At 40.5% G+C, this 26,152-nt stretch overlaps 1 protein-coding gene across 1 annotated transcript; it reads right to left on the bottom strand.

The window, feature by feature from the left end:
- Positions 1–1,979: 1,979 nt before the first annotated feature.
- LOC147896865 (uncharacterized) lies at positions 1,980–5,404 on the bottom strand. Its single transcript, XM_087381168.1, has 9 exons — positions 5,329–5,404; positions 4,649–4,884; positions 4,346–4,555; positions 4,152–4,265; positions 3,895–3,948; positions 3,489–3,692; positions 3,145–3,387; positions 2,358–2,423; positions 1,980–2,144 (listed from the first exon to the last, which is right to left on the bottom strand). Exons 1-9 carry the CDS (start codon positions 5,402–5,404, stop codon positions 1,980–1,982), a joined length of 1,368 nt encoding a protein of 455 aa, XP_087237294.1.
- Between the last annotated feature and the right edge of the window lie 20,748 nt (positions 5,405–26,152).

The following is a 26,152-nucleotide window of genomic DNA, read 5'->3' as shown; positions in this document are numbered from 1 at the left end:
CTCAAGCATAATTTCATATATATAATTGATGGCATTTGGCACCCATCTTCAATATAGGTGGTTTTTCATCTAGATCATTCTGATCCAAGATGGTGGTATGTGATCCAAGTTGCACCACAAAGTAAGCAAATTTTTGAAGATAGAGATATGGATATGGAGATGTCACTACCAATGCCAGATCCAATTGATCCAGATGAATCTAGCTAAGAAGATGAAGATCACAATATGAGGCAAGAGGAAGATTTGCATAATGACATCGTACGGGAGGAAGATGGAGATCATGATATTGAGGAAGAAGATGACGATCATCAAGAATCACCACACTTTATTGAAGAAGATGATCAAGTCTTAGGTGAACATATGATGCCAGAGTACGATGATGATATAGGAGATCAACTCAGTATAGAGATGTAGATAGACTTGTTTGGCATGCTAGACTTTGAAGCCATTGATGTAAATTCTCTTTATTGAATTTTTTTCATCTCAAACTTGGACATGAATATATGAGCTTCAAACTTGATGTACATGCTCTTGTAATGCTTTTATTCTTTCAAAGGATCAAACATGTATGAAAAGGAAAAAAAAATTATCATTGGGAAAAATTATCTTTAAAGGTCGGTATGGGGAAAAACACTCTCTATAAAACATCACTATAGGAAACTCGCTATATAACCACTGTCTACAATTCTAGTAAGTGTCGCTATATGACGACTCTATATAAATGTCACTATATAGCGACACTTGCCTAGAGTTGCTATATAGCGACACTTGACTAAACTTGCTTTACTTACTGATGATTAGCACCCCGCATGCGCTAGGTGCTTAAGCGTCGTAATAGGGCCCGTGTGTAGTAGTGATGCTTTTTTGGTGACATGATGATTATCACATTGGAGGGTCCCAATTTTCAACACCCTCAATATTTTGATTAGTCATTATTTCTCTAGAGAGCCCTTAATTGCATAGTACTATAACCGTCATCAAATATATTCTACTACATGGAGGTTGTTGATATTCTACTGCAACCATCATCCTTGTGTAAAAAAAGTGGCACTATGTAGGTGCATTGCTTCAAGCCATAGCTAGGGTCCTTGACAGACACATGGCATGATACATGCTAAACTAGCCATGTCAGCCACTATAATGCTAGAATCAACCCCATATCCCATGTGGACTACTATGGCAGACCCATTAAGCATTCTAGGTCATAAATACTACCACAAGGTCTATTCACTTGAGGGAAAGTTATCGCTTTGTATAATGTATCACAAATAGTTGATTACAACAAAGTATACTTCATAAATGGTGATCCATATCTCTTAGTCTTTACCATGATGGCACACCATAATGACTACCAATGGCCCACATTGATTATTGTGGTGGCCACATCAACCATCATTAGTTGTGCCCCTCTCTTTTTATAATCTCTTTTGCCCCTCTTTGGAAAGTGGATAACCCCTCATGGAAGTGGATGACCCCTCGTGGGGCCTTTGCATATACAAGAAAAGTAGCATTAGAAAACTTCCCAAGAAAACTAGCATTAGAAAAGATAACATTAAGGGATCATCTAGATACATTCAGTATTCACCCACTAGGTCATTAAATTATTTGGTGTTACTGAACGAAAAAGTTATCCTTCATTTTAGAATCTTGTTAAATAAAAATGTACTTTCTATATGTCCAAGAGAAATAGGTGATATGTTTAGCATCAGGTAGTAACATCAATGTTCTAGAGGTAAAATACTATCAATATATTTGTAATTTGTGATATCGTAGGACCAAGAGTTCATAATCCATGCATTGATGGCATTCCCACTAAGCCAAATAATAGTAGGCTAGTGAAAATGGAGGAGAAATTATTAGAAGTAGAGAACTCGAAACAAATAATGTTGAACAACTGTAAACAAAGAATGGTAAAGAGTTAAAAAGGGCGGCTAAGGGTTTACAATGGTAATGATGTAACTGAGTTCTACTACTTGTTCTCATTTTCTTAAATCATGGATCTTAGGAGATGTATTATCTTCATTTGGAGTGACATCATATTTCTTGTCACGGCTCTCCTTGATCATGATGATTGTCCTATGCAACCTTTGGTGATGCTCCTTCATCTTCTCTACTTTTGCTTCATTGATCCATTTCTCAAGGCCCTGTCATAATGTATGATATCACAAAATATGGTATTAGTTTATTGCATCCATGTCTGACTTGAAAACATTATCATGGGCCCCACTACCAATACTACTCCTTTGTCCACATTTTTGGGAATTAATATTACTATGCTTTGGATTTGGCCTCCTTGATGTTAAAAGATACCATTAGCTAAAAGTAGAACATGAAGCAATTAATGTTTTGTTTATTACCTTGAGAATTTGTGCTAATTTTTGTTCAAGCTGCAGTAGAATCCGCTTCACATGTTCGTTCTCGCTCTAAATTATAGGGAAAAAGAACATATTCATTGGATAAAGAAATCAATGTAAGAGGTTTGATGCTTTCAAATTGAACATTCAAGGTCTAGAAAGTACTCTCCATCATTAAATAAATACACTTTCTATTAATATCGTAAATAATTTATAATGCTTGAATCAAAAGATTTCCTAGAAAGGGACTAGGTAGAGCTTTCCACACATCGTAATTCTAAACCATTGTAGAATGAACATTTTTTAATGCCCGGAAGGACCAAAACCTTGATTGCTCATAACAAAGATTGAGAGATCAATGCTTCAAAATCAGCTAAGAGAGCATACAAAATTATAGTTCAAGATTTTCTTATAGGAGGAAATGTTGAAATGCCTTCGTTGATCAATCAATATAAGAGCCTTTTTCCGTAAATTGAACAGAACTAGATCAATGACTATAAAGATAATCTTGACAAGGTCATTCCATTTCCGTCGGCTTCGTTTATATTATGCACAAGTGACGTTCTTATTTTCCGAGCAACATGGTTTATCTTTACAATGTGAAGTTCATTTTAAGCTTACAAGGGCTTTCAAACGAGGTGTACCCATGCTATCTTTAACATAACTCGATTATCCTTGAATCCCAATCGACTTGCACACCTCGTTTGAAGTCCTCGACTACTTTAGTGGTAGCTGCAAGTATAATAACCGCTTGTTCAAAGCGATTATGTGCGCAATTCAGGAGACTTACATTGTATAATCTGCATTCTTGGACCTTCTCCATTAGCTTCTGTGTTCCTCTGATCATCTTTACCAGTTTGTTCTTTGCACCTGCTACTTTGTGAGCTTTGACAACTTGCACCTTGTTGCCATCTGCTTCCTCCTCTTGATTTGATTTCTCCTCGAATTCCAATGCTTTCACTATGGAAATTTCTTTCTCATCCGTTGGAATGCATATTTTTCTCCTTAGCTTAATCAGTTTCTCGTGCAAGTTCTGCATCGATCAATAAATCCATACCATTGAATTGCTAACAGTACTGCTTTTGCGTGAAGCTCAATACATTGAAGGCCCATTCCTAGCCATGAAGATTATACCTTTGAAGAGGCAGAGCCACTCTTCAGATTTTCTACCATATCCTGCAGTTCGTGTTTGAGATAATCCAGATAGATACTTTTCCTTTCTTCTTCTAGAAGAACCAGGAAGAGCTCTTTCATATTCCTAACACGGAACTTCGTTGTGACGTTTGCTATAGTTTCCTCTAGTTCTTCTATTGTCTTCTTATTCCTGGAGCTGCCCGGCTTTGGAAAATCAATGTGTCAGGGCAAAAGAGTTAGCTTATTTGAAACCCACATGACTGTAAGAAAGCATGTAGTCCTGCATAAATTAGGTAGTCAAGAGAAATCCGCAAAGTTGCTGGTCTAAGAATTGCAAAGCTAACGTAGCAATCGTTTGGCTTGAATTCATCCTACGTTACCTAAACGATGAGATTCGGGAAACAACCTTTACATAAAGTTGATGGTATCTCTCTCCAACTTTAAAATTTTCTTGTAGCAGCTGATCAAATACCGTAAGGAGATCAGAGCTCAGTAAGTAGAAATACCATATAATAGCAACGACTTGAAAGGAAACGATGCTGGCCATGCTCAAGAGGCAAAAACTTCCTCTGATGACTGTGGGAGAAACGATAATAGTCGCGAAGCAGATGAATCAGTTGACGTCTTAGTGTTTTTATCGGTTGAGCGTGAAGATGTACCTACTTGGTGGAGCTGGCCTCGAACTGATTCGCGAGTGCGAGTTGCATCGCAGTACATGAACATGAGCTGGTCGAATTCCTGGTGCTTCCTGGTGACGGTTCTGGCCAGTGTTTCGAGCTGTGTTCAAACACTGCCGATGAGAACGCAAAAAACTGGTACATATATCATCCAGCATGATTTCGTGGAATGGAACTGACCTGTGCATCGAAGATGGTTCGTTCATCAAGCATGGGCTTGAGCCTCTGCTGGTAGCGGCGGTACAGAGATTGAGCTTTGTCGAGTTTGGCAATGGCGGAGCGAGCTGATGAGCAGAGAGCTCGATGCTTGCGAAGAGAGGGGGTGTTCTGATCGAGGACATCGCGAGCATCCATTTCTGCCATTTCAGCATCGGTGCTCCTCTCGGCAAGCTGAGATAAATCACCGCAAAGTACATCCTCAGAACAAGAACATTGAAGAATAAGGCACAAAAAGGTTAAGATGATCATCATTTCTAGCAGTACCAGCTTCTGCTTCGCCATAGCCAGCTCTCGCTGCTCATTGTGGTAACTCTGCAAGCTGTCAACTCGCTCTTGCATTCTGGCAAGGTCACTGCTGCCGAGGGCGCATCGTTCCTTCTCCCGGAGCGCGTTCAGGGCACCCCGCAGCTGCTTGTTCTCCAGCTTTGCAGCCGCGATGGCTGCCTTGTTCCTCCTTAGCTTCAGCTGCGATGCACGGAAGTAGAACTTCCGCGTAAGACCTACAAAACGATATAACGACCAATAAAAACGTGGCGCTATTAATCTCCACACACTGGATGCCTCAATCTCTGCACGCTTCGAAATCCGGCAGCAAGCAAGGTTGCGCGATGATTCGATTTGTAACAGTAAAACGCGATGCCTCCATTCCAATTCGATCCTCTTCACTCTCTCCTAGTCTCTCATACACGAGCACTTACAGCGTACACACGCATTATATTACCGCGTTCTCTTTCTCTCTCTCTCTCTCTCATGCGCCTCCATCCTTGAAATTCATGCCCCGACATTACCGCGTTATTCTATCTCTCTCCCCGCGCACGCGCCTCCATCCTTGTAAAATTCGTGCATTAGAATGAACTAAATTCTGTAAGCTTTTTCCGGATCGACACGCTGGCGTGGTTGTAATTTTCACGCACATATTGGACTCAAATCTGCCGGAAACCTACCGAGGCGTTTCATCTGCTGCTTCACACCTTCGCAGCGTTCCCAAGCATCCTGCTCGTCGCGGCGAGCCTTGTCCATGGCTGTAGATGTGGGAAGTAGAGGAATCCGGATCGAAATGACGATGAATGAGTGCACGCGAGAGGCCTGTGATCCAAAAGGTTGCTGCGCTGGGTGGTTAATTTTCGTTTCTAAGCACCTCCCTAAACTTGATTAGGCTTACTCTTACTAAGCCCTCCCTAATTTTCCACATTTTGAACCTTTTTCTTTAAATTTGGAAAGCTTTTCTTTAGAATTTGGAGGCTTTTTACTGAAATATAACTACATTTGTAAATTTTGCAGAATTGAGAAAACAAGTTTATAGGTGAAAATGAAAATGTTCCAGATCTATTCATTGTATATAGTTTGTGGCCTTTCTATGAACACTATAAATTTCATCACTAGTTATCTTGTGGAGCTCTACTTGTAATCGCTTTATCTCTAGGTCTTTCCTATTCACATTTGTGTTGTTTTACATTAATTAATTTATTCTCATTTGCATCGTTACCCAATTAAGCTAAGCTTAAACACAACAATTACTAATTCACTCCCTCCCACGTGTGCGCCTCTGCCTCTCCACGTCTGCGCCTTTGCCTCCCTGCGCCTCTCAGCTTCTTCCTCCCTGCTACGCATCTCCCCCACCCCTATGCCTCCTACGCCTCCACTGCAACCTCCCTCTCCCTTCCCCGCCTCTCTTGTTCCTCCTCCTTCCCTGAGAGGCTCTCATAGCCCCCCTTCTTCTCTCTTCAACCTGGGCTGCTCTTTATATCAGCCATTAGAACTTTCTGGAGACGAGAAGCTTTTCCAAGAAGCACATCCCGTTCTCTTGAATCTTCTGGGATTCGCAGTGGAATAAGTCACGCGGGGAATAAGGCTTTGATTATGTTAATTTTTTACAGTGTGCCCCCTCCCCTTCGCTACACAAATTAATTAATTACCCAGTTTTCTCGCTGGGGTCCCTATTGCAATGATTCTTAACTTATTTATTTATCTCATAGAATTCACTCCTCTTTCATATGATTCCTTTTCATTCACCAACATTATCAAGACCATAAGGTCATCATCCTTTGGGGGTTCACTCACAAACATGTAACATAGCACATAATTAGTGCGCAGAGGTTTTTTATTTTTAAAAGGAAGATCGCAATGCCGTGATGGCCAGATCTATGAAATAGCAACTTAGTGTAACTTATATATTTAGATTTATGGATGGGTGTCTACATTTTAAGATAGAAAAATGTATACAAGAAAAGGGAATAATCAATTACATGAAAAAATGTAAAAATGCAAGGATAGGGGTATTTTTTAATACATGCTTGCTCACAAGTGCTATTTATGAAAAGTTCCCCCCCATGATGATTCTCTATATGCTTAAGGAGTGGCATTCCCTTCGGGGGGTCACTCGTCATATGTAACCCTATCACGTGAGTTCAACAGATGGGTTTTTATTAATTCAATTACTTACAAATTTATATATACATAAGGAAGTAATTTAATACCCAAAGGTTAATATACAAAAGGGTGTTTTATATTTAAATTTGTCCAAAAGCTTGCAACATGTGACATGGATATTTGCATAGAGTGGTTTATGTCATGGGACATTTTGAAATGCTATTACTAGCATAATTTTCCTTTTGAAATGAGTAAGCGCTCCTCTTGCATTTTCTTGAATTCTAGAGAATTCTAAAAACCTTTTCTCTCTTTATTGCTCTTTTTGGCCTTTGCATTAGGATGAGATTAGGATACTATGCTTTCTTGAATTCTAGAGAATTCTAAAAACCTTTTCTCTCTTTATTGCTCTTTTTGGCCTTTGCATTAGGATGAGATTATGATGCTATGATTTTCTCTGTTTATTGCTCTTTTTTGGCCTTTTCATTAGGATGAGATTAGGATGCTATGCTTTCTTGCATACATTGATCTCTAATCTTGATGAACACTATTAATTTTGAATTTTTTTTTTGAATTTTTTTTATCTCGTCACTCTCTTTCCTTTTCTTTCTATCTACAGAGGGATTGCATTGAATCAATGGTGGAGGAGTATTTTTGAAGTTGATGCCTCTTATACTTGGATTTCTTTAGTTCTACTCAGTCTATTTAGCATTGCCTTTGTAATTAAGTTCCCTCAGGCTCTCAAACAATTCATCTATTATTTGAAAATGGATAGATAGTGGAGAAACACTTCTATAATTAAATCCATTGGATAAAACCTGTGAGAGTAAAGAAGTAAGGTATGTATTTTTAGATAGCCCTATTCAAAAGGATTCTCCCACTTGGGAAAATATAGTATCCATATAGCAACAAGGGTTCAAAGCAAAAGGAAAATTGTCATTGAGTGAGAATCCCATTATGTTTGAGGGTTTTTCACGCACTTGTGCCTAGAGTTGTAGATTAGCAAGTACCATGAGCATCACTACCAGTGACAGTTTGAACTAGAATATGGTAAATACGATCAATTTAACGTAAATGAAAGAATAAAACATAGGTGTTAGCATGGCTCTCTACAAGCTGTCAAGGTGATAGCTCATGCAATCTTATCTTAATCTTACTAAATCTTGTTGCCAAAATTTAATGGCCCTTTAATGGGCTGCCACTTTTGAAATCCCCTCCTAATCCTCTTCCATCTTCCTCACCATCTCCTTCTTCCCCATCCTCCACGATCCCCTCTTGCTAAATCAACAACCTCTCCACTTCTTCCTCTTCAAACATTGATGTGGATCTATCACAGGCTTCCCCTTCCCTGGATTCGTTGAGCATGCAATGTTTTACCTCCCTTGATGTAGGCTTCCCTAGATTCCTTTTGATCTCTTGCAGGTTGTAGATTACTGCCCAACTCTCCAGGACTTCTATTGGACCTGTCCTAATCTTGGTTGCTTTGGGCTACAACACTGTGATCATTGCATGCATGAGACATTGGTCTGGTGCAGTCGTTGCCAGTAGCTTCATCCATTGGTCATTGAAGGTCTCCATCTCCAGGATCGCATTCAGGTTCTTGTTGATTTTGCAATTGGCCCTGTGGCTCACCGGGATGGAAGGGAGTGCTAATCGTAAGGCAAAGAAACAAAGAATTCTTTTTCTTTACCATTCTGGGATCATCACACATTTCGATGTTTGGCTTTGTTTCGCCAAATTCTGCTTCTATTTGGGGTGGGAGTCTACCCTCATCTTGATCTTCCATTTTCAGTGAGAAAGACCTTTTGTTGATGTCAGGGGTCTTGGAGTTGCCTTGTTTTGTGCCTCTTTTGGGCGATAGAATGCCTTGCATGGCTTCTATAGCTTTGGCTGAGGCCTTCATAGCCATTTCTTTCGGGTTCTTGCCCGTTCGTACATCTACATCTTTTGGCTGTAGGTCGCCTTTGACGTTTCTTGCATTTTTTGGTAGCAGGTTGCCATCGCCATTTGTGATGATCAGGGTCTTTAACTCGCCCTGTTTTTCTCCATGACTGGGCTGGAGGGTGCCTTTGTCAGGGTCTTTGTGTGCTTCTTTTTGTCTTTGCCCTTCAGTGAGGGGATGGAGATCTATGTCTATTGTAGCATCATTGGCTGCTTTACTATTTGCCTAGTCCTTTCTTTTTACCAGGTCTTGCTAGGTCTTTCCTGTAGGAGCATCTACATTTGTAGGCTGCAAGTCGCCTTTGTTTTGTAGGTCTATGTTTGCTGCATATTGACTTTGCCCTTTGATTTTGGGCTAACGCAAGACTGTGTTCTCTACTCGATCGTCTTCCTCATTGAGGAGAATAAGGAGACCTATGGGTCACGGAAGTCCATGGATGGTTTGGGTCCATGCCCAACTTGATACCATTTAGAAATCTGAGTCATGCGCATAGACATAGAATTGATTGTATTGAATCTTTGGAATGTGTTGATTACATAGGTGTTGATATGACAGTTACCAAGAGTTGCGACCTCTTGGATCTTTCATGTGTGTGCATGAGATCTTAATTGTCTTAGTTCCAATAGAAATGCTCTTGATATCCCAGACTAACGAACATAAGTGCTGACATTGCAGCCCATAAGCTCGTTTGAAATGTGCTTACAGGGCATATTCATCTCGATAATGGATTCTTCCGTCTACCTCATGATACTCCGAAACCCTTTTAGAGATACCCACTTTCATTCATGGCTTTTCACATGTATGCAAATCAGTTTCATGGGATCCTCATCACTCCGTGGACGTTGGTTCAATTTTGTTCAATCGTTGGTTGACTGTAAGAATTTGGAGTCTAATATGCGCAATTCGAAGTTAGGTTGCTCATCCATAGCTTAGGATTCCTCATTTACCTTACTCCTTCCCCTTTACCTTACATAAGCTCTCTAATAAGTTTGTCCATAAGGCACTGCATCTCGAAAAGGTAGTTTTGGGAACGACTCAACTCGAGTTTATAGCTTGCCTTCTATTGAGAGGATTTCTATTAATTGTCCCTTGGATTTGTGCAAGTCACCAAGGAGACTCTCTATTCGCTTTGTACCTAGTTAGCAATCCAAAATCAAAACTATAATTGAAATAAAGGTATGATAGCTTTTCTTTCTCTGCTCAATAACCCATCCATTGGCAAATTTTCGATAAGTTGATAAGTTTTTTTTGGGGGGGGTTTCTTCTTCACGTATGTTCGATGTAGTGTTGTCTTTTCATATAGTATGTCAATGTCATAACTTTTTTATTCTTGATATTACATGACTATTAGATATCGATGTAGTGTCATATTTGGCCTTTCGACATAATACTTCGATCATTTGATTTGTAATGTAATATTTGAGTCAATTACTTGGGCCATGCATTTGCATGGTGCTTATCTTTCTGGATTGGATAGTATTACTCCATTATATGTGCGGTTAAGTAAGTAAGTCTTCATTTCGACATTTGGTTGTAATATTCAACCTTTGATGTCATTACAAGGTCTCCTTCTCATTGTTTTGAAACTAGCTCGACACTTGGTCATATCATTTGACTGTATGTGTCGTCTCTCAACCTTAGAACAGTAATATGATTCAAAACTTTGTTGTTTATTCAACTTTTGGTGTTGTTCCTTAGATATATAATTTATAAAATAAGTAGGCTTTGACACTAGGTCGTTTATTCATCTTTCAGTGTTGTCATAGCTTATTTCATAAAACAAATGTTTAAACTTCGACACATGGTCATTTATTTGGCTTTCAGTGTCGTTGTAGGTTATCAAGGTTGTATGATAGTTTCGGCTTCAACACTTGGTCATTTATTCGAAATTTGATGTTGTTTTACTTAACATTATTAAATGTAATTGTCCAAGCTTTGACACTTAGTCATTTGATTTGATGTTCGTGTCATTGTAGCTTGCATATAAAAATAAAAGAGGTAGTAGATTTGGGATAAAATGGGATGGATGGCCTCTCTCAGCAAAAGTTTTAGAAAATCAAGTTTTTGGGTTGCATGATCAAGATTTTGTACATAATGGAAAAAAGTTAGTCAATGTTCTTGACAAACCTAAGCGTCAATTGGCTATTGGCAATGTTTAGATCACCTTAAATCATGTCATTATTGTGTATGATGCTTTTTCTATCGACAAGCATATGCTAAGGGAGGGAGACATTAGGCGAGATGACCACCAAAATGGGCTGGAGCTCAAAGAATATGCAATAGACAAGTGCAATGGTGCTTGGGAGAGTTGGCAAACAATGGAATTCATAGAAAAGAGAGGAGCATGCTAGGAACACAAGCTTATCTTGAAATTGCTGGAGACTACATCGACATCTTCTTATCTCCACATTTGAATCTTGTGGATCGAGTCTATCTTTCACGCAAAGTCTCTTTTTTCTTTCAAACTTGGAGGTCTTGGATTGTTCATCATGCCAACTATACTTTGAATAGAAACTTCATAACTAAGGAAGCTTTCTTAGATGTGCAACTCTCAGGCCATTTTGTGGTCCTACTGATCAAGTACTTTAGAGAATTTTGTCCAGGCCTAAGGTGCCCTTTACATCTTATAGGTTCATATGCAGTTGAAATCTTCTTCAGCAAGATTGGAAGCATGGTGGAACAAGAATGCGCTTATGACTTGATGGATATGCTACATAGTGTAGGTAGTATGAATAGGCTTGCACACTTTGAATGCAAAGAGGATAGTCCTCTATTTATAAGGACACATAAGAAGCAAGAACATTTTTGGAGAGAATTGAATCTCAAAGAGAACATGCGAGAAGCTAATCTAGGGGACTATGAGTGTGTCAATAGATGATGAAATCATCAAAGCATTGAAGAAGGGACTAAAAAGTCCTCAAGAAAGGTGTGAAAGTTTTCATATGAAGCCAAAGGGTGAGAATATGAAGTGGTGGATGGAACCTTGGTTAAATGGATTTGCAGATGCATATTCACAAGAATCTAATTCTGAAGAAGAAGACCAATGTCAAGTAGATCATGTGTCAGAAATAGATGATAATGACAACGATGCCTCCATAAGTGAAATTAGACATGTGGTGGATTCTCTCCTAGATGAACAAGAAGTAGTGAGCCTAGTTGTTACCATTGATGGTAAAACTCTCTTCAAGTCCACATTGGTAAGCCAACTTAATCAAAATCTCACACTCTCTAAAGATAGACTCATAAGGGTTCGCCAAAAAGTATACTACTCTAAGGAAGATATACCTCTTGCTACATCAAATGAGAACCTATTTGGAATAAGTTCCGATTGTGCAGTATTATTTCACGAAGAACACAAAACAAGGAAAAGCAAAAGGAAATGCAATCCAAGATCTTTGCAAAAAAAGAAAACACAAGCTATATGGTACCTTGAACGAGTTCAAAAAATGAGGAGAAAGGTTGGTGGGGGGTATATGGAATATAAAAGAGGGTTCAACCTTTTAGATACACCTTTTGGTGTAGAAGTCGAGCTTGGGTGGTATCAAAAGACAAAAGGTTCAAGATGCTTCAATATGACCTTACAGACCTTGACATGATAAATATTGAGAGCGTAATTGCATTGGCAATCCTCACCTATGAGTGTAATAGCAATAAGTATACTTTAGATGAGAATGATTGGAATGTATTCAATGACTTTGTAAAGGGGCATTAAACACACTTGGTAGGGGCTTCTTTGCAATCTTTCTAATATGATAAAAGCTTTATTACGATTATTACTATGCGCTGAGTTTAGTTTGATTTGTCTTTATGGATATTTTTTAATTATTTTTTTGCAGGACCTTGAATCACAGAAGTGGATGATTCGCAACCGCCTGGGTACTTTTGTTTATATGAATGCCATAAAGCAAGTTTCAAAATGCTATTTTGTCATCGGGTACAACAAGATGTTGTATGAATGTAGCCTCTATGGTTTTAATACTATGGTTTGATATGACTTAGTAAGGGTTTTCATGGAAGAAAAAAAGTGGAAATGTCTTCTATAAATTGACAAAGAAGAATGATATTTCCATCTTTTGCTTCTCTAACAATCAAGACATGGAAAAAGTGGCAAGGCCAATCGTGAATGTGGCCGAAAGCATGGTGTTTTAGTTTTCTCTTCTCTACTCCTTCTCTAACAATAAAAACATGGAAGAAATTACTAAGTCTCACATATACATTGTTTAAAAAAGTTTCCAATCTTTCACATAAGAAAGCTCTAGATGTTTGTATTTGGCAAGAAATAAATATTTTATATCTGTTAGATATCAATGCTCCACTCTCATGTAACTGCTACACAGAAACCAGCTAATTCTACTTGTAAGCCCCCCATATGAGGAGAAGGCATTTGAGTAGCTCGGTTATCTGGTAGGTCCTGGTTTGGACACCAGATGGGGGCCATGTGTGGCCTGTATGGCTGGACGACTCAGACAGAGTTGGCACACCGCCAACTAGGCTACATGCAAGTGCGAGAAGGCATCCCATCACTAAACACATTGAGGGTACACGGAGCATTTCTCGGGGCAGCCCACTCTCGGGTTGCAGGGCCCGTTTGGAGCCCCAGATGATCCCGGATGGCTCTGGGCCGAATGGAGTCCGTAGGTTAGTTGCTTTGTTTTGCGCATCGGTTCTATCATGTGGTCGATGGCCTATTTTGAGACCGACCCCCAGTCGGATGTTTTGGGTGGACTGGGTCACCCAATTGGGTCTAACCGACTACGACTGGTGGCTATATAAGAGCAAGCTCGTGAAGCCCATTTCATCACTAGCTTCAGCAACCCTGATTCCTTAGCATCCAGCCTCTGTCCTCTACTGTTTCCAGCTCGCCATCGAAGCTCCTTTCACAAGAGCGCACGGTTGGGAGGCAGTGCCATCTATTGTATTAGTTTTACAGTAATCAAATTTTTGATTCTCCATACTATCTCTTTTCTCTCTTGCATACGAGATCCTAGTTGAGCACAGACGTTGTATTGTTTTCTTACATGGTATCAGAGCCTAGACTCTAGTAAGAAGATTTGGTAGTGTGTTTCTGTTTGCGAGCAGATTGTGAGAGATGGCCCAACCCGCAAGACTGTGAATCCCATCGTTCGGCAAAAGCGAAAAGTTGGACGGCTCTAACTATCCACTCTGGAAGTTTAAGATGAAGACCATCCTAAGCGCATACAAGCTTTGGGATACTTCTACTGGGGTGGACCTAAAGCCGGTTCTGAGACCGAATCCGACCAATGCAGCACAACAGATAGTACCAACTGCGGATGAGATTCTCGTGTGGACAAGAAGAAATGCAGATGTGCTGTGTTCTATTGTCTGCAGTGTAAGTGACTCTGTCATGGCATTAATTCAACATGTCACCACAGTAGAGGAGGCATGGATGGTCTTGAAAAATCAGTACGAGACCACGAATCAGATGTGGATTCAGAATCTGGAGACTCAACTCGTGAATAAGAAACTGTCTAAGTCTGAAGCGACGGAGAAGTTCATCACCAGGGTGAGGAACCTGCACAATCAAATGACTGCGATTGGCATCACCATCACCAGCGAGAATCTAGCACAAAGGTGCATATGGATTCTCCCACCAAAATATGACGGTCTTGTTATGGCACTGAATACACAGAACAAAAATCCACCCCTCAACTTTGAGGATTTCAGTGCAATGCTTCTGGAGGAGGAGATGCATCAAAAGACGAGAACTGGATAAGATTTGGCTTTCTATGCTGGATCAAAGAAAGGTAAGGGTAAGGACTCTGGTAACCCATCTTCTTCTAATGATAAAAAGAGAAAGAAGATTCAGATCAAGTGCTTCTATTGCAACAAGGCAGGGCACAAGTAGAATGAGTGCCGAAAGAAGATTGCAGATGAGAAGAACGGAGTGAAGAAAGAGTCCAGCAACAGCATGCAGGCAGTACCAGTAGAGCTGTTCATAGCAATTGAGGAGATTTGCACAGAGGCAATTCATGTACCTACAGATGAACCTTGGATTATTGACAGTGGTGCATCATGCCACATGACCAGTCGGAAGGATTGCTATACCTCTCTACATCCGGTAGGGAATGATATCCTGGTAGTAGTCAGCAATGATGCAAAATGTCCAGCATAAAAGGAAAAGGTATGATTGTTCTCAAGTCAGATGGACTTGTAAAACAGTTGTCTGATGTTCTTTATGTGCCATATATCAAGAGGAACTTGTTGTCAATTTCTGCGATCATGGATCGGGACCTCAAAGTTCAATTCGATAAGAATGGTGCACAGATTCTGGATCTTCAAAGGAAGGTCATTGGTAAAGGTACATGGCACAACAACATCTATGAACTCTCAACTTTCAGTGCTCGACCCGATGTGAAGAACACTAAGCTGTGGCATGAGAGGTTTGGTCATCTAAACCTTAGTTCTTTAAAGGAGATGCATAAAAGTGGAATGATTGTAGACCTACCAGAAATTACAGACTTGCCCGATGTATGTGAAGCTTGCATGATGGGTAAGCAACATCGGCATCCCTTTCCTAAAGGGGCCAGCAGGGCAAAGGCTCCTCTAGAGCTCGTTCACACAGACCTCTGTGCAACGATGGCTCCTCTCCTCTCCTCTCTTTTTATTAAAGAGTAGGATTTGAACCCAAGACCTCCCCCTTCACAAAATGGAGACTTATCATTGGGCCAACAAGTTGGAAGTGATGAAAATGTAATGATTTTTGTTTATATATTGAAATCTTGGGAACTGTAACTCTCTAACCGTGGGGAGTTTACTCTTGCTGTAAAAAGCAAAAGTACTTCATTTCATGTGCTCTATTCACATCTCCTGCTAGATCATCGATTCGGAACTTTTCCAAGTCCACTTCATGGATGCACGCCACACGAGGAGGGTGGATATTTATGTCACTTCTCGATGCGTTTAAGGATTTGGTGCCTAGTCCTCTGCACCTTACGGCTACCAATGCACGTGATCTCTTCCTTGATCTTCATGTCGACCTTCAACGGCTGATTTTTTAGTGCATTGTTCAAGGAGATGATGGGTGGAATGATACACCATGGATGATTCATGGTGAAGAACTACTGATACGCTAGGAGAACTTTGATTTTGATTCTACTCATTGTGTAGTGATAGAACTACTTGCTGCTTTAGAGGTAATTAAAACTGTGTCCTTCATCGAAGGGTGGGATGCTCCCCAAGCATGGGGGGAGATTTAGCGCATCTGCTTGTTAATTCTGATGGATAAGCTTGTCCTGAATGGTTTATTCTCAATCTCACTACAAAGGTTTCTAGACCTCGGCTATGGTTGGTAATGTTTTGACCAAGGAATCCATTTGTACCTAATCAACCTTTTGTGCCTCATTTTGAGCTTCAAGTTGTAATTCTTTTTGGTCTAAAGATAAACTATCAACAAAGGATTGCAAGTTTATTTGGTGTTGAATGTTTGGCTCAAGTGTTGAATTCTCCCCACCCTCTCCTTCTACCTATCCTGGACTACCGAGAAACTTGGGATGTCCAAATTTTAGTCTTGGTGTCATAACATCTTGGATCCTTCTATTTGATGGAGCTTACAAACCTTCAAACAAGGCTGCTGGTGTGGGTGTGAAGCTCACTTCACCAAGTGGTGAGGAGTATTGTTACAACAAGTCTGCACTTGCAAGTACTTGCAATCAAGCTGAGTACTCGATGCTCATTTTTGGGCTACAAAAGGCACAAGAACATCACGTCAGGCAACTTGAAGTGCAAGGAGATTCTCACCTAGTGTGTGAACAAGTTAGTGGAAGGTCGAAGGTGCGGAGCAAAGGCTTGGTTCCGCGACATCAACAAGCATTGGAACTTTGCAACCAACTTGAAGAGATAAAATTTCAGCATATCCCTCGAGCTCGAAATCTAGTTGTGCTGATTTCTTGGCATGTGAAGCTTGTACTTCAATCATGCATGACGCGAGTGGAAGCACCACCCCAACAAAGCTGCAAGCCACGAAGGAGGGTGATCATTTGTAAGGAATGCAAAGGTTGTGGTCATCATGAAACTAATTGTTGGGCATACTTGATACGAGTTCACCGACTTTGAAATATCATCAAAAAGGTCCTCAAGGACATTGCTCAAAAGAAGGATGCTAGACCGCACACCCCTTAAAGAAATAGCATGGCGACTACAAGAACTGGAAGAAGTTGAAGGTGCAAGCTCTCCAACTGTTGACATTTGTCATGGCATTCTTATTTGCCTTGATGAACAACCTCATGCAGCGCCGTGTCTCTAACCCTCGCTTGTAAATATGGATGTGATATCATGAGGGTTGGTCCTTTTAAAATTGTCTATGTGCTATTCTATGCTGAAGATTCTTCCCGTGTAGTATTTCACAATACACCAGTCACACCCTACCCTGCTATGTGTGCTTTGTGGATGTATCTTCACCCGATTTTCAATTCAAGCTTCCTCTTTCTATTGTTTGTCCATAGATAAGCCTCGTCTTGCCTCTCTCTTTTCCATCTTCCAAGCATGGCTGACATTCTCGTGTTTTGTGGATGGGTGGAAGAAAATCCAAATGAGTATCTTGTGGCCTTCAAGCGCCGTTGTGTTTCTCTCAACTTTCTTACTAAAGACAAATGGTTGTTGGTTCTTCCCACATTTCTAGAGGGTTTGGCTCAAGTGTGGTATGAGAAGCAGGCGGAAGATGTTCACCAAAGCTGGCCAAGGTTGACAGCAGTGATGATTGAGTATTTTGGCAAAGAAGAGGAGCCGGAGAATGTGTACCTGTAGGTGGCAAACTTGAAGCAGTCAGAAGGTGAGACAGCATGTCGATATGTGGATCGAGCGACCGTGCTCCTGGACCGTTTAATTGCCACACAGGACAATGCCGGATTTCGATCTGGAATGACTCAGCATGTGCTGGGCTACCTTGTAGTAGGAGCAAGTGATGAATTTTTCCTCAAGCTTAAATGGGAGAATCCAAAAACTATGGTGCTAGCACATGAGATTGCTCAAAAGTTTGATAAAGTTCAGTCTAACCCCGCTTCAAAGAAGACGATTGTCCCTCCGCAACCCCCTCAATTCTTGCAACAACAACCTGGGGAGTCTAACTCAGGGGCATACCCCCACCCCTCATCAGGGATGTATCCACCGCCTCCACCTCAAATGTATGGTCCTCCCTTAGATGCTTACCCTCAACAAGGTGTGTATTCTCACCCTCCACCTCGAAGATTTCCCCATCCTCGCCCATGAGCTCCCCTCCTTTCCACTCCCTCGGTCCCTCCAGCTAAAGAGGCCCCCCTGCAATAGAACCTGAGTAAATGACCTAGCTAAGGCCCTGAATGATCTTCTGCTTGACATGGTGGGCATCATAAATCAAGCCAACTGCCCTCCAAGAGACCATGCTAATGTTGTATGCTACGAGTGCCACCAGACAGGTCATTATCGCACAGAATGTCCCAATATTCCAAGGGTGAATTTTCTACGTGAATTAGGCACTGAGGATTTTGACATAGAGATCCTTGACCTTGGGAAAAGAAGTCATACCACCTGGGACCCCTCTCCAAACCGTGGACTGGGCCACCCTAGGAAGAAGGTGTCCTTCTCAAAGCCCTCAGATGCTAAGATGGCAGACCCACCAACAAAGAAGACTAAAAGATCTCACAGGAGTAAATGGTCGCCCTCAGATTTTCCCATCGGCTCAGGGCAAGAGGACTATTCGGTCATTCAGGACCTTGCTCATCTGTCTTTGAGCATCACGCTCCCTCAACTAATAGCATTAAGCTCTAAGGTGAGATGTGAGCTGCAGCAAGGTCTCTCAACAAAGAAGAGGAAGAAAAAGGAAAAGGTTCGGTGTTTGAATCAATGGAAGAATCAGACAGGGGGGAGGAATTCTCAGAGGAGAAAGTTTACATGATGGGGTGTCTCCGACCCTGCCACCTGCAAAAAAGGTAACAGCTAGTCCTCAACAGCTTGAATCTATGCTTTCCCCAGACCTCACTCCAAGTGAGAAAGATGAGTTCCTAGAAATGTTCAAAGATTTCCCTGACCTCTTTGCAACTAGCTACCACCACCTTCGCCATGACTGCCATAGAGCACAAGATAGAGCTGAAGCCTGATGCGAAAACTGTGGCTCAGAAGTATCGGAGATAAGGGCCCCTACAAACCGATGCTTTATGCTCGGAGTTGCAGAAGCTTGTAGAGGCTGGGTTTATTGTTCCAGTTCACAATACTGAATGGGTTTCACCAGTGGTACCCCAAAGAAAAACAACAAGTGGCGGGTCTGCATCGACTATAAGAAACTCAATGCAACCACCAAGAGGGATCATCATCCTCTACCCTTTCAAGACCTCATTCTTGAGGAGGTAAGTGGTCATGAGATGTATACTTTTTGTGATGGTTACTTTGGGTTTTATCAAATCAGAATTGCCGAAGAAGATGTGCTTAAAACCACATTTGCCACACCTTGGGAGACATTTGCATTCAAAGTAATGCCATTTAGCCTCACCAATGCTCCTGCTAGCTTTCAAAGATTTATGCAGATGGTGTTTGCTCCTTATTTGGGGGATTTCTTGGAGGTGTTTTTAGATGATTTCTGTATATTCTCGTCATGTAAGGAGCACATCATGAAGGTTAGATTGGCCTTCCAAAGGGTCAATGATGCAAATGGCAGTCTCAACCCTGAGAAATGCACCATTGGAGCCACTCAAGGGAGGTTACTGGGACATATTGTCTCATCCGAGGTCATCAAGCCTCACCCCGAGAAGGTAGAAGCCATCCTCAAGCTCTCCCCGCCAACAACCAAGCATCACGTACGCTCATTTGTCAATCTAGCAGGATACTATCACCGCTTCATTGATCAATATGCTGCTTTGACATGACCCATGACTATGCTATTTAAAGATGGGGTTGATTTCTCTTGGGATGAGGATTGTGATCATGGGTTTGCAAAAATCAAGAATGCTCTGGCTTCAAAACCCATTCTACGCAATCCAGATTGGTCAAAGACTTTCTATATCAATCTTGGGTTTGGTGAGCACACTCTAGCAGGTATTCTTCTCCAGCAAGGGGAGGATCGGTTCATGTATCCCGTTCGATTTGCTTCTCGACAATTGCTCGATACTGAGCGATGCTATTCAGAGGCTGACAAGCATGCCTTGTCTTTGGTATTTTGCATTGAGAAATTTAAGCATTATGTGGCTGGAAAGTCCTTCATTATACTCACTAGCATTGGTCTTGCAAAGCAGGTTCTTCAATCACCAAATCCCATGGGCCGGTTGGCCAAATGGTTGGTAGTTCTACAAGAATATGATTTTTCTTTCAAAATTGTAAAAGGGGGTTGTTCCAACTTGAAGAATGCTTTTATTGATTTAGAGGAGTGCCTTGATGTAACCCTTGTAGTGGCCATAGAAGTTGGGGATCCATGGTATGGTGGTATCTACAGGTTTCTAACTGCTTTCTCCTTTCCTCCAGAAAGTACTAGCTATGAGAGAAAGAAGATCCGCAGAGATAGTAGGCGCTACACTCTCCTTGATGGGGTGTTGTACCGTCAAGGCATGGATGGGGTACTAAGACGGGCCATTGATGCAGATGAAGTGCCTAAGGTATTGAAGCATTATCATGATGGATTTTGTGGAGGCCACTTTGCCAGTGACTATACAGCTTAGAAGATTTTATATACTAGATACTATTGGTTGACCTTGTTCAAGGATGTCACTTTGTATTGCAAAACCTGTGAACCATGCCAATTCTTTGGTAGGAAGGATTTCCATCTTGAGCAACATCACCCAGTGATGTCCATCCATCTGTTTCAGAAGTGGGGAATAGATTTTGTCAGGCCCTTGCCCATGACTGCCCGCAAAAAGAACTATCTTTTGTAGCCACTCAGTATGTCACTAAGTGGCTGAAGCTATCACCCTCCCTGCTACAAATGGTAAGGCAATTTCAAATTTCATATTTGAACGTATCTGCACAAGGTTCGGGACAACCATGAAAATAGTCTCTGACCATGGGAGCCCGTTCTTAAATGAAGTAGTGGAGTTACTCATGGATTGCATGGGTATTGATCATCACACTTCTAGCATCTATTATCCAGCATCCATGGGTCAAACAGAGTGGACCAATGGCCTCCTTTGTAAAACCATGGGAAAAATGGCCACAGGAAACAGGAGCCAGTGGGATCAGAAGGTCACTGAAGCCATGTGGGCTTACAACATCACTCATAAAACGTCTACAGGTCACACTCCTTTTGAGTTGGTGTATGGAACTGAGGTAGTTTTACCACTAGAGATAGATATTCTGGCCTTGAGATTGGCACAAGAACAGAGGATGACAGAAGATGAACATGTAGAGGCAAATTGGTGCAACTTGAGAAGCTAGATGAAACCCGATGCCTTACAATACACCAAACAGAGATCCAAAAGAATCGACAAAAGGCCTACTCGGATGCTAAGATTTGCAAGGGATGGGAAAGATGCTTTGCTAAGGGGGATGTTGTGCTATGCTTTGATAACAGATTGGACCACCAAATGGATAAGAAGTTTCTACCACTGTGGAGTGGTCCATACAAAGTCATCAAGGAATGTAGCAATTTGTCTATACAAGTTCAGGAGGTGCATGAACCATATGGCAAGAATGTGATCAACAAGCATTACCTCAAGCCTTTCTTTGTGTGTGATGGACCCAGGCATGGAAATGCTGTGCATTCCCTCCCTGGGGGGGGGAACTGTTATGGATAAAATTGTCTAAGGAAAAAGGCATTAATATGTGTGTGTGTTTGTATGTGTGGCAATAGTATAATAAAATATGGTGTGCATAGGGCCCAGGGTTGAGGTGGTAGGGCATGACCATGTGCCACCCTTCCACGTAAGAGGACCCATAAGGTGTGTTGTACATAATCCATGGTGATAATATTATAAAATGTAAGGTGGCATGGCTCCTCCATGTGCCACCCCTCCACCTAGGTTGCATTTAGTGAGATATGGCTCAAAGTCCATGGGAGAAGTAATATAAAATAGGTGGAGATGGATATTATATTGGGTTATTCCCTCCATATATATAGGATAGGTTCATGTGGGGGAGGTATAAAAGGTCCAAGAGAGCAAGTTAAATAATGGGGAAAGTAGGATGAGGTGGTAAGATTCCTTGTGCCGACCCTCCACTTGTCCTCCTAGAGGTTTGAACATATTATAAAATTGGGGAGAGACCAAGGGAGTATCATAGACTTGAGATATGGGGCTTGATTTATGTGGAAAAATGAGGCAAAGGGTTGTCACACACAATTCAGAGTGCGTAACCGCCTAGCCCACATGGGAGACTTTTCCACACACACGATGCATGTGGGAGGTTGCATTTATTGGGAGAGAGCCCCTCTCTTAGCTATAAAAGGAAGGGGCTATTCCTTGATGGGACACACTCATTCTTATAAAGCCACCTAGCTAGTACGTTGATATTTCCCTCTTATCCTTTATTGCAAATAAGTCATGGTCCTCTTCCCTTGATGTCTCCATCTTTACATTCCTCCTCCCATCATGTACATGCTTCTCTTCCCCCTCTCCCTTTCCCCTTGTGCCATAGTCTCCCTCTTCATTCCCTCCCCTCCTAATCCCATTTCCCCTCCCATGATAACGTTTCGCCCTCACGTTCTCCTTTCCTCTATGGCCCTTGAGCGTTGCCATGCTTAGTGTCTAGCCTCTTGTTCTCATTTCTTTTACGGCAAACAGTGCTTCAATGGTTTGCTTTATCTTTGACCACCAAAACACTATGACTATTATTTTAATTAGAAATTCTTTGTGTGCCTCCCAAGAATAATATTTTACCACCATTTCCTTTTGGTATTTGATAAATAACCCATAAATAATTGTAATCCATCTAGTCATACTAAGATTTATTGGTAGATTCTTATATGGGATACCATTTTGGTTGCATTTTCTTGCTCAAATTTGAAATTAACAAACTATATGCACGATCTTTAGGTTCCCATTTTTTGTCAAAAGAGTAGTATTGCCACTTTTTTAATCCTTCATTAAAAAGTGAAAGTAATGTAGATTGCTATGACCTTTAATAGAATCACCAACTTTTTGTAGGAAAGGTTGAATAAATTTGTTCTAATCATACATTCTTTTGAGATTCGAGCATACAGTACTTTCCTTAGGGCCACCAATTTGCCTCCCACATCTCATTATCAAGTCATCTATTATTTTTACATCCCTATGTTTTAGCTCTCTTGAAACTGTGTTGAAACCTTCATGTGTATGTGCCACATACAAAGATCCAAGTTCAATCTCACTGAATATTTGATGAGAAACTGACATCAAGAAAAAAATGCGACACATGAATACATTCTCGTTCCTTCTTTAGCAATTATTTGCTTATATCCTCAAAATTGATGGTAATAGACCTTTCTCTACATGCCGCACTATGATTGCATGCATAATGGATGTGATAACTTGATTGCTATCATGTGAATGCAAGGAATCAATATAAGAGTCTCAGTCCTTTACAAGATATAGTGCCATGGACTTGACCTTACCTTAACAAAAATATTTCTTTTCGTTGCAGTGTAGTAAAGAAAGGGTTATCTACCCTCAAATAATATGCTATGCTACTCCAAATGCAATAGAGCCTAGCCATAATCTTTATGACATCATCAAGTAGTTTCCTACAGAATTACATGTCTTCTTCTGACCATCGATGGTGCACATGGGACGAAAAACCAACATTGGTGACCCACATGTTGTAGTGTGCACGACGGGGAATTGTAAAATAAAAAGGCATGTATAGATCTATTTATGGGACAAAATTTGGTACTGTTATTGCATAGAATGTTATTATCAAAAATGTTTTAGGTCATGGTGTGGCAAAATAAGGGTTGTCTATCGTAAACCAATCTGCTATGCTACTTGAAATGAAATAAAACCTAGATAAGATCTATATTCCATCATGTATTAGAGGCCTACCAATTTGCATATTGTTTCGACTATCGGTGTCCAACATGGTTATGAGAAACCAACGTTGGTGACAACCACGTGTTCTATGTGTGCAATGAGGTTCTTCAAACCAAAAAACCATGTATAGACCTATTTATTGAACAAGATTTGGTACGGTGTTTGGGTAGAATGTAATTGAGAGTTATACCAATTCTTGTTCCATTATCAGATATAGAGAAAAGGATTTGAAATTGCCCTATTATAAATGTTTTAGCTCGCGGTGTGGCAAAAGAAGTGTTGCCTATCGTAAACCAATATGCTACACTACTCAAAATGAAATAAAACTTAAACCAAATCTCTATTACATCATGTATTAGAATCCTACCAAGTTGCATCTTGTTTCAACTATCGGTGTTCAATATGGTTATGAAAAACCAATGTTGGTGACCCACACATATTCTATGTGTGTGATGAGGTTCTTCAAACAACCGTTGGTGACCCACACGTGTTCTAAGTGTGTGATGAGACTAGAAAAAGACACAATAATGACCTAGCCAAAATATTTATACCATCATATATTATAGTCGTACAAAATTTCATCTTCTTTTGACCATCAATATCCAACATGGTTTTTGAAAACCAACGTTGGTGACCCACACGTGTTCTAGTATGTGCGGTGAGGTTCTTTAACACAAAAAGCCATGTATAGACCTATTTATGGGACAAGATTTGATAGGGTGCTCTAGTCTACTATTAATGAGAATCATACCAAGTCTCAGTCCATTACGAGATACAGAGCCATGCATTTGACTTGACCCTAACAAAAATATTTATCATTGTAGTGCAGCAAATACAAGGTTATCTAGCCTAAAACAATATGATTTGCTACTCCAAATGCAATAGAGCCTAGCCATAATCTTTATGCCAGCATCTAGTAGATTCCTATAAAGTTGTCTTCTTCTGACCATCGATGCGGCAGATGGTTATGAAAAAATAATGTTGGTGACCCTCATGTGTGGCAATGTGGGCGACGGAGATTGGTAAAATAAAAAGGCATGTATAGACCTATTTATGGGACAAGATTTGGTACGATGCTTGGGAAGAATGTTATTGAGATTCATACCAATTCTCGATCCATTACAAGATAAAGAGAAAAGGAATTTAACTTACCCTATCAAAACTATTTCAGCTCGCGGTGTGGCAACACAAGGGTTGTCTACCATAAACTAATTTGCTACACTACTCGAAATGAAATAAAACCTAGATAGAATCTCTATTCTATGATGTATTGGAATATTATCAAGTTCCATCTTGTTTCAACTATTAGTGTCCAACATGGTTATCAAAAGCCAACGTTGGTGACCCACATGTGTTCTATGTGTGTGATGAGGTTCTTCAAACCAAAAATTGACGTATAGACCTATTTATGGGACAAGATTTGATAGTGTGCTTTGGTATGATATGAATGAGAATCACACCAAGTCTCAATCAATTACAAGATATCGAGCCATGGACTTGACCTTACCCTAACATAAATATTTATCATCGCAAGGTGACAAAGAACACGTGTTATAGTGTGCATGACGGGGATTTGTAAAATAAAAAGACATGTATTAACCTATTTAAGGGTCATTTGGTATGGGGCTTGCATAAAATGTTATTGAGAGTCTTACCAATTCTCCATCCATTATGAGATATAGAGCAATGGAATTGAACTTACCCTATCAAAAATGTTTTAGTTCATAGTCTGGAAAAAAAAGGGTTATCTACCATAAACCAACACTACAAGATACGGGCCTCTTTCCGACAATGTTGTCTTTCAATGCTTTGCAGGTGTGGGCACAAAGATCTTCAATTTTGGTTATCGGGCAATGAAGGTGTTGGTGTGAACATCAAAATATCCATGGGTATGGTCATCAATATATGTGTCGATATATACCGATGCCTATATCGACACATATACTGACTACCATACCGACTTGCACCGATGCTTGGATACATTTTTCCATACCAATGTTTTTATAGAACGTCCTTTGCAAGGGTCGCAAAATAATTTTGGACCACAAGTTTGGTCATTTGAAAGATAAAAAATATAAGAGTATGTACACAAAATTTGAGATCAAAACACTCATATATTGATAGTGAACTTAATTAACATACAAATTAATGTACAAAATGTCAGTAGTGAGCCAAATTATACATAAGAAGTCTTGTCGATGTGAAAACTATGAATTAGTAGCATTTCCATCAACGGCTTCATCTTGAACCAATCTTGCATGCCAAATATGTCTATCACAAGGTTTACATACAATTGATCACCTTCATCATCATCCCCTATTGTATGTCTACCTATGACTTGATCCTCTAGTTCACCAACCTCTAGTTCTCCCTCTTCTTCCCCAAAGTCTTCATCTCCACCTTCCTCCATTACAGTGTCATTATTGTCACCTTCTTCGTGCACCGTATCATAATCTTCTTCCTCTTCCCTAGATCCATCGGCATCATTATTTTGATCTTATGTCGGCATCTCTGTATCCACATCCCTATCTTCAAAATTAT

This window comes from Dipteris shenzhenensis, chromosome 11, assembly GCF_047967505.1.
Source record: "Dipteris shenzhenensis isolate YYH24624 ecotype China chromosome 11, Dip_SZ_1.0, whole genome shotgun sequence".
Taxonomy (NCBI): domain Eukaryota; kingdom Viridiplantae; phylum Streptophyta; class Polypodiopsida; order Gleicheniales; family Dipteridaceae; genus Dipteris; species Dipteris shenzhenensis.
Note: the sequence above shows the minus strand (reverse complement) of the source record. Positions and strands in the feature narration are given on the sequence as shown.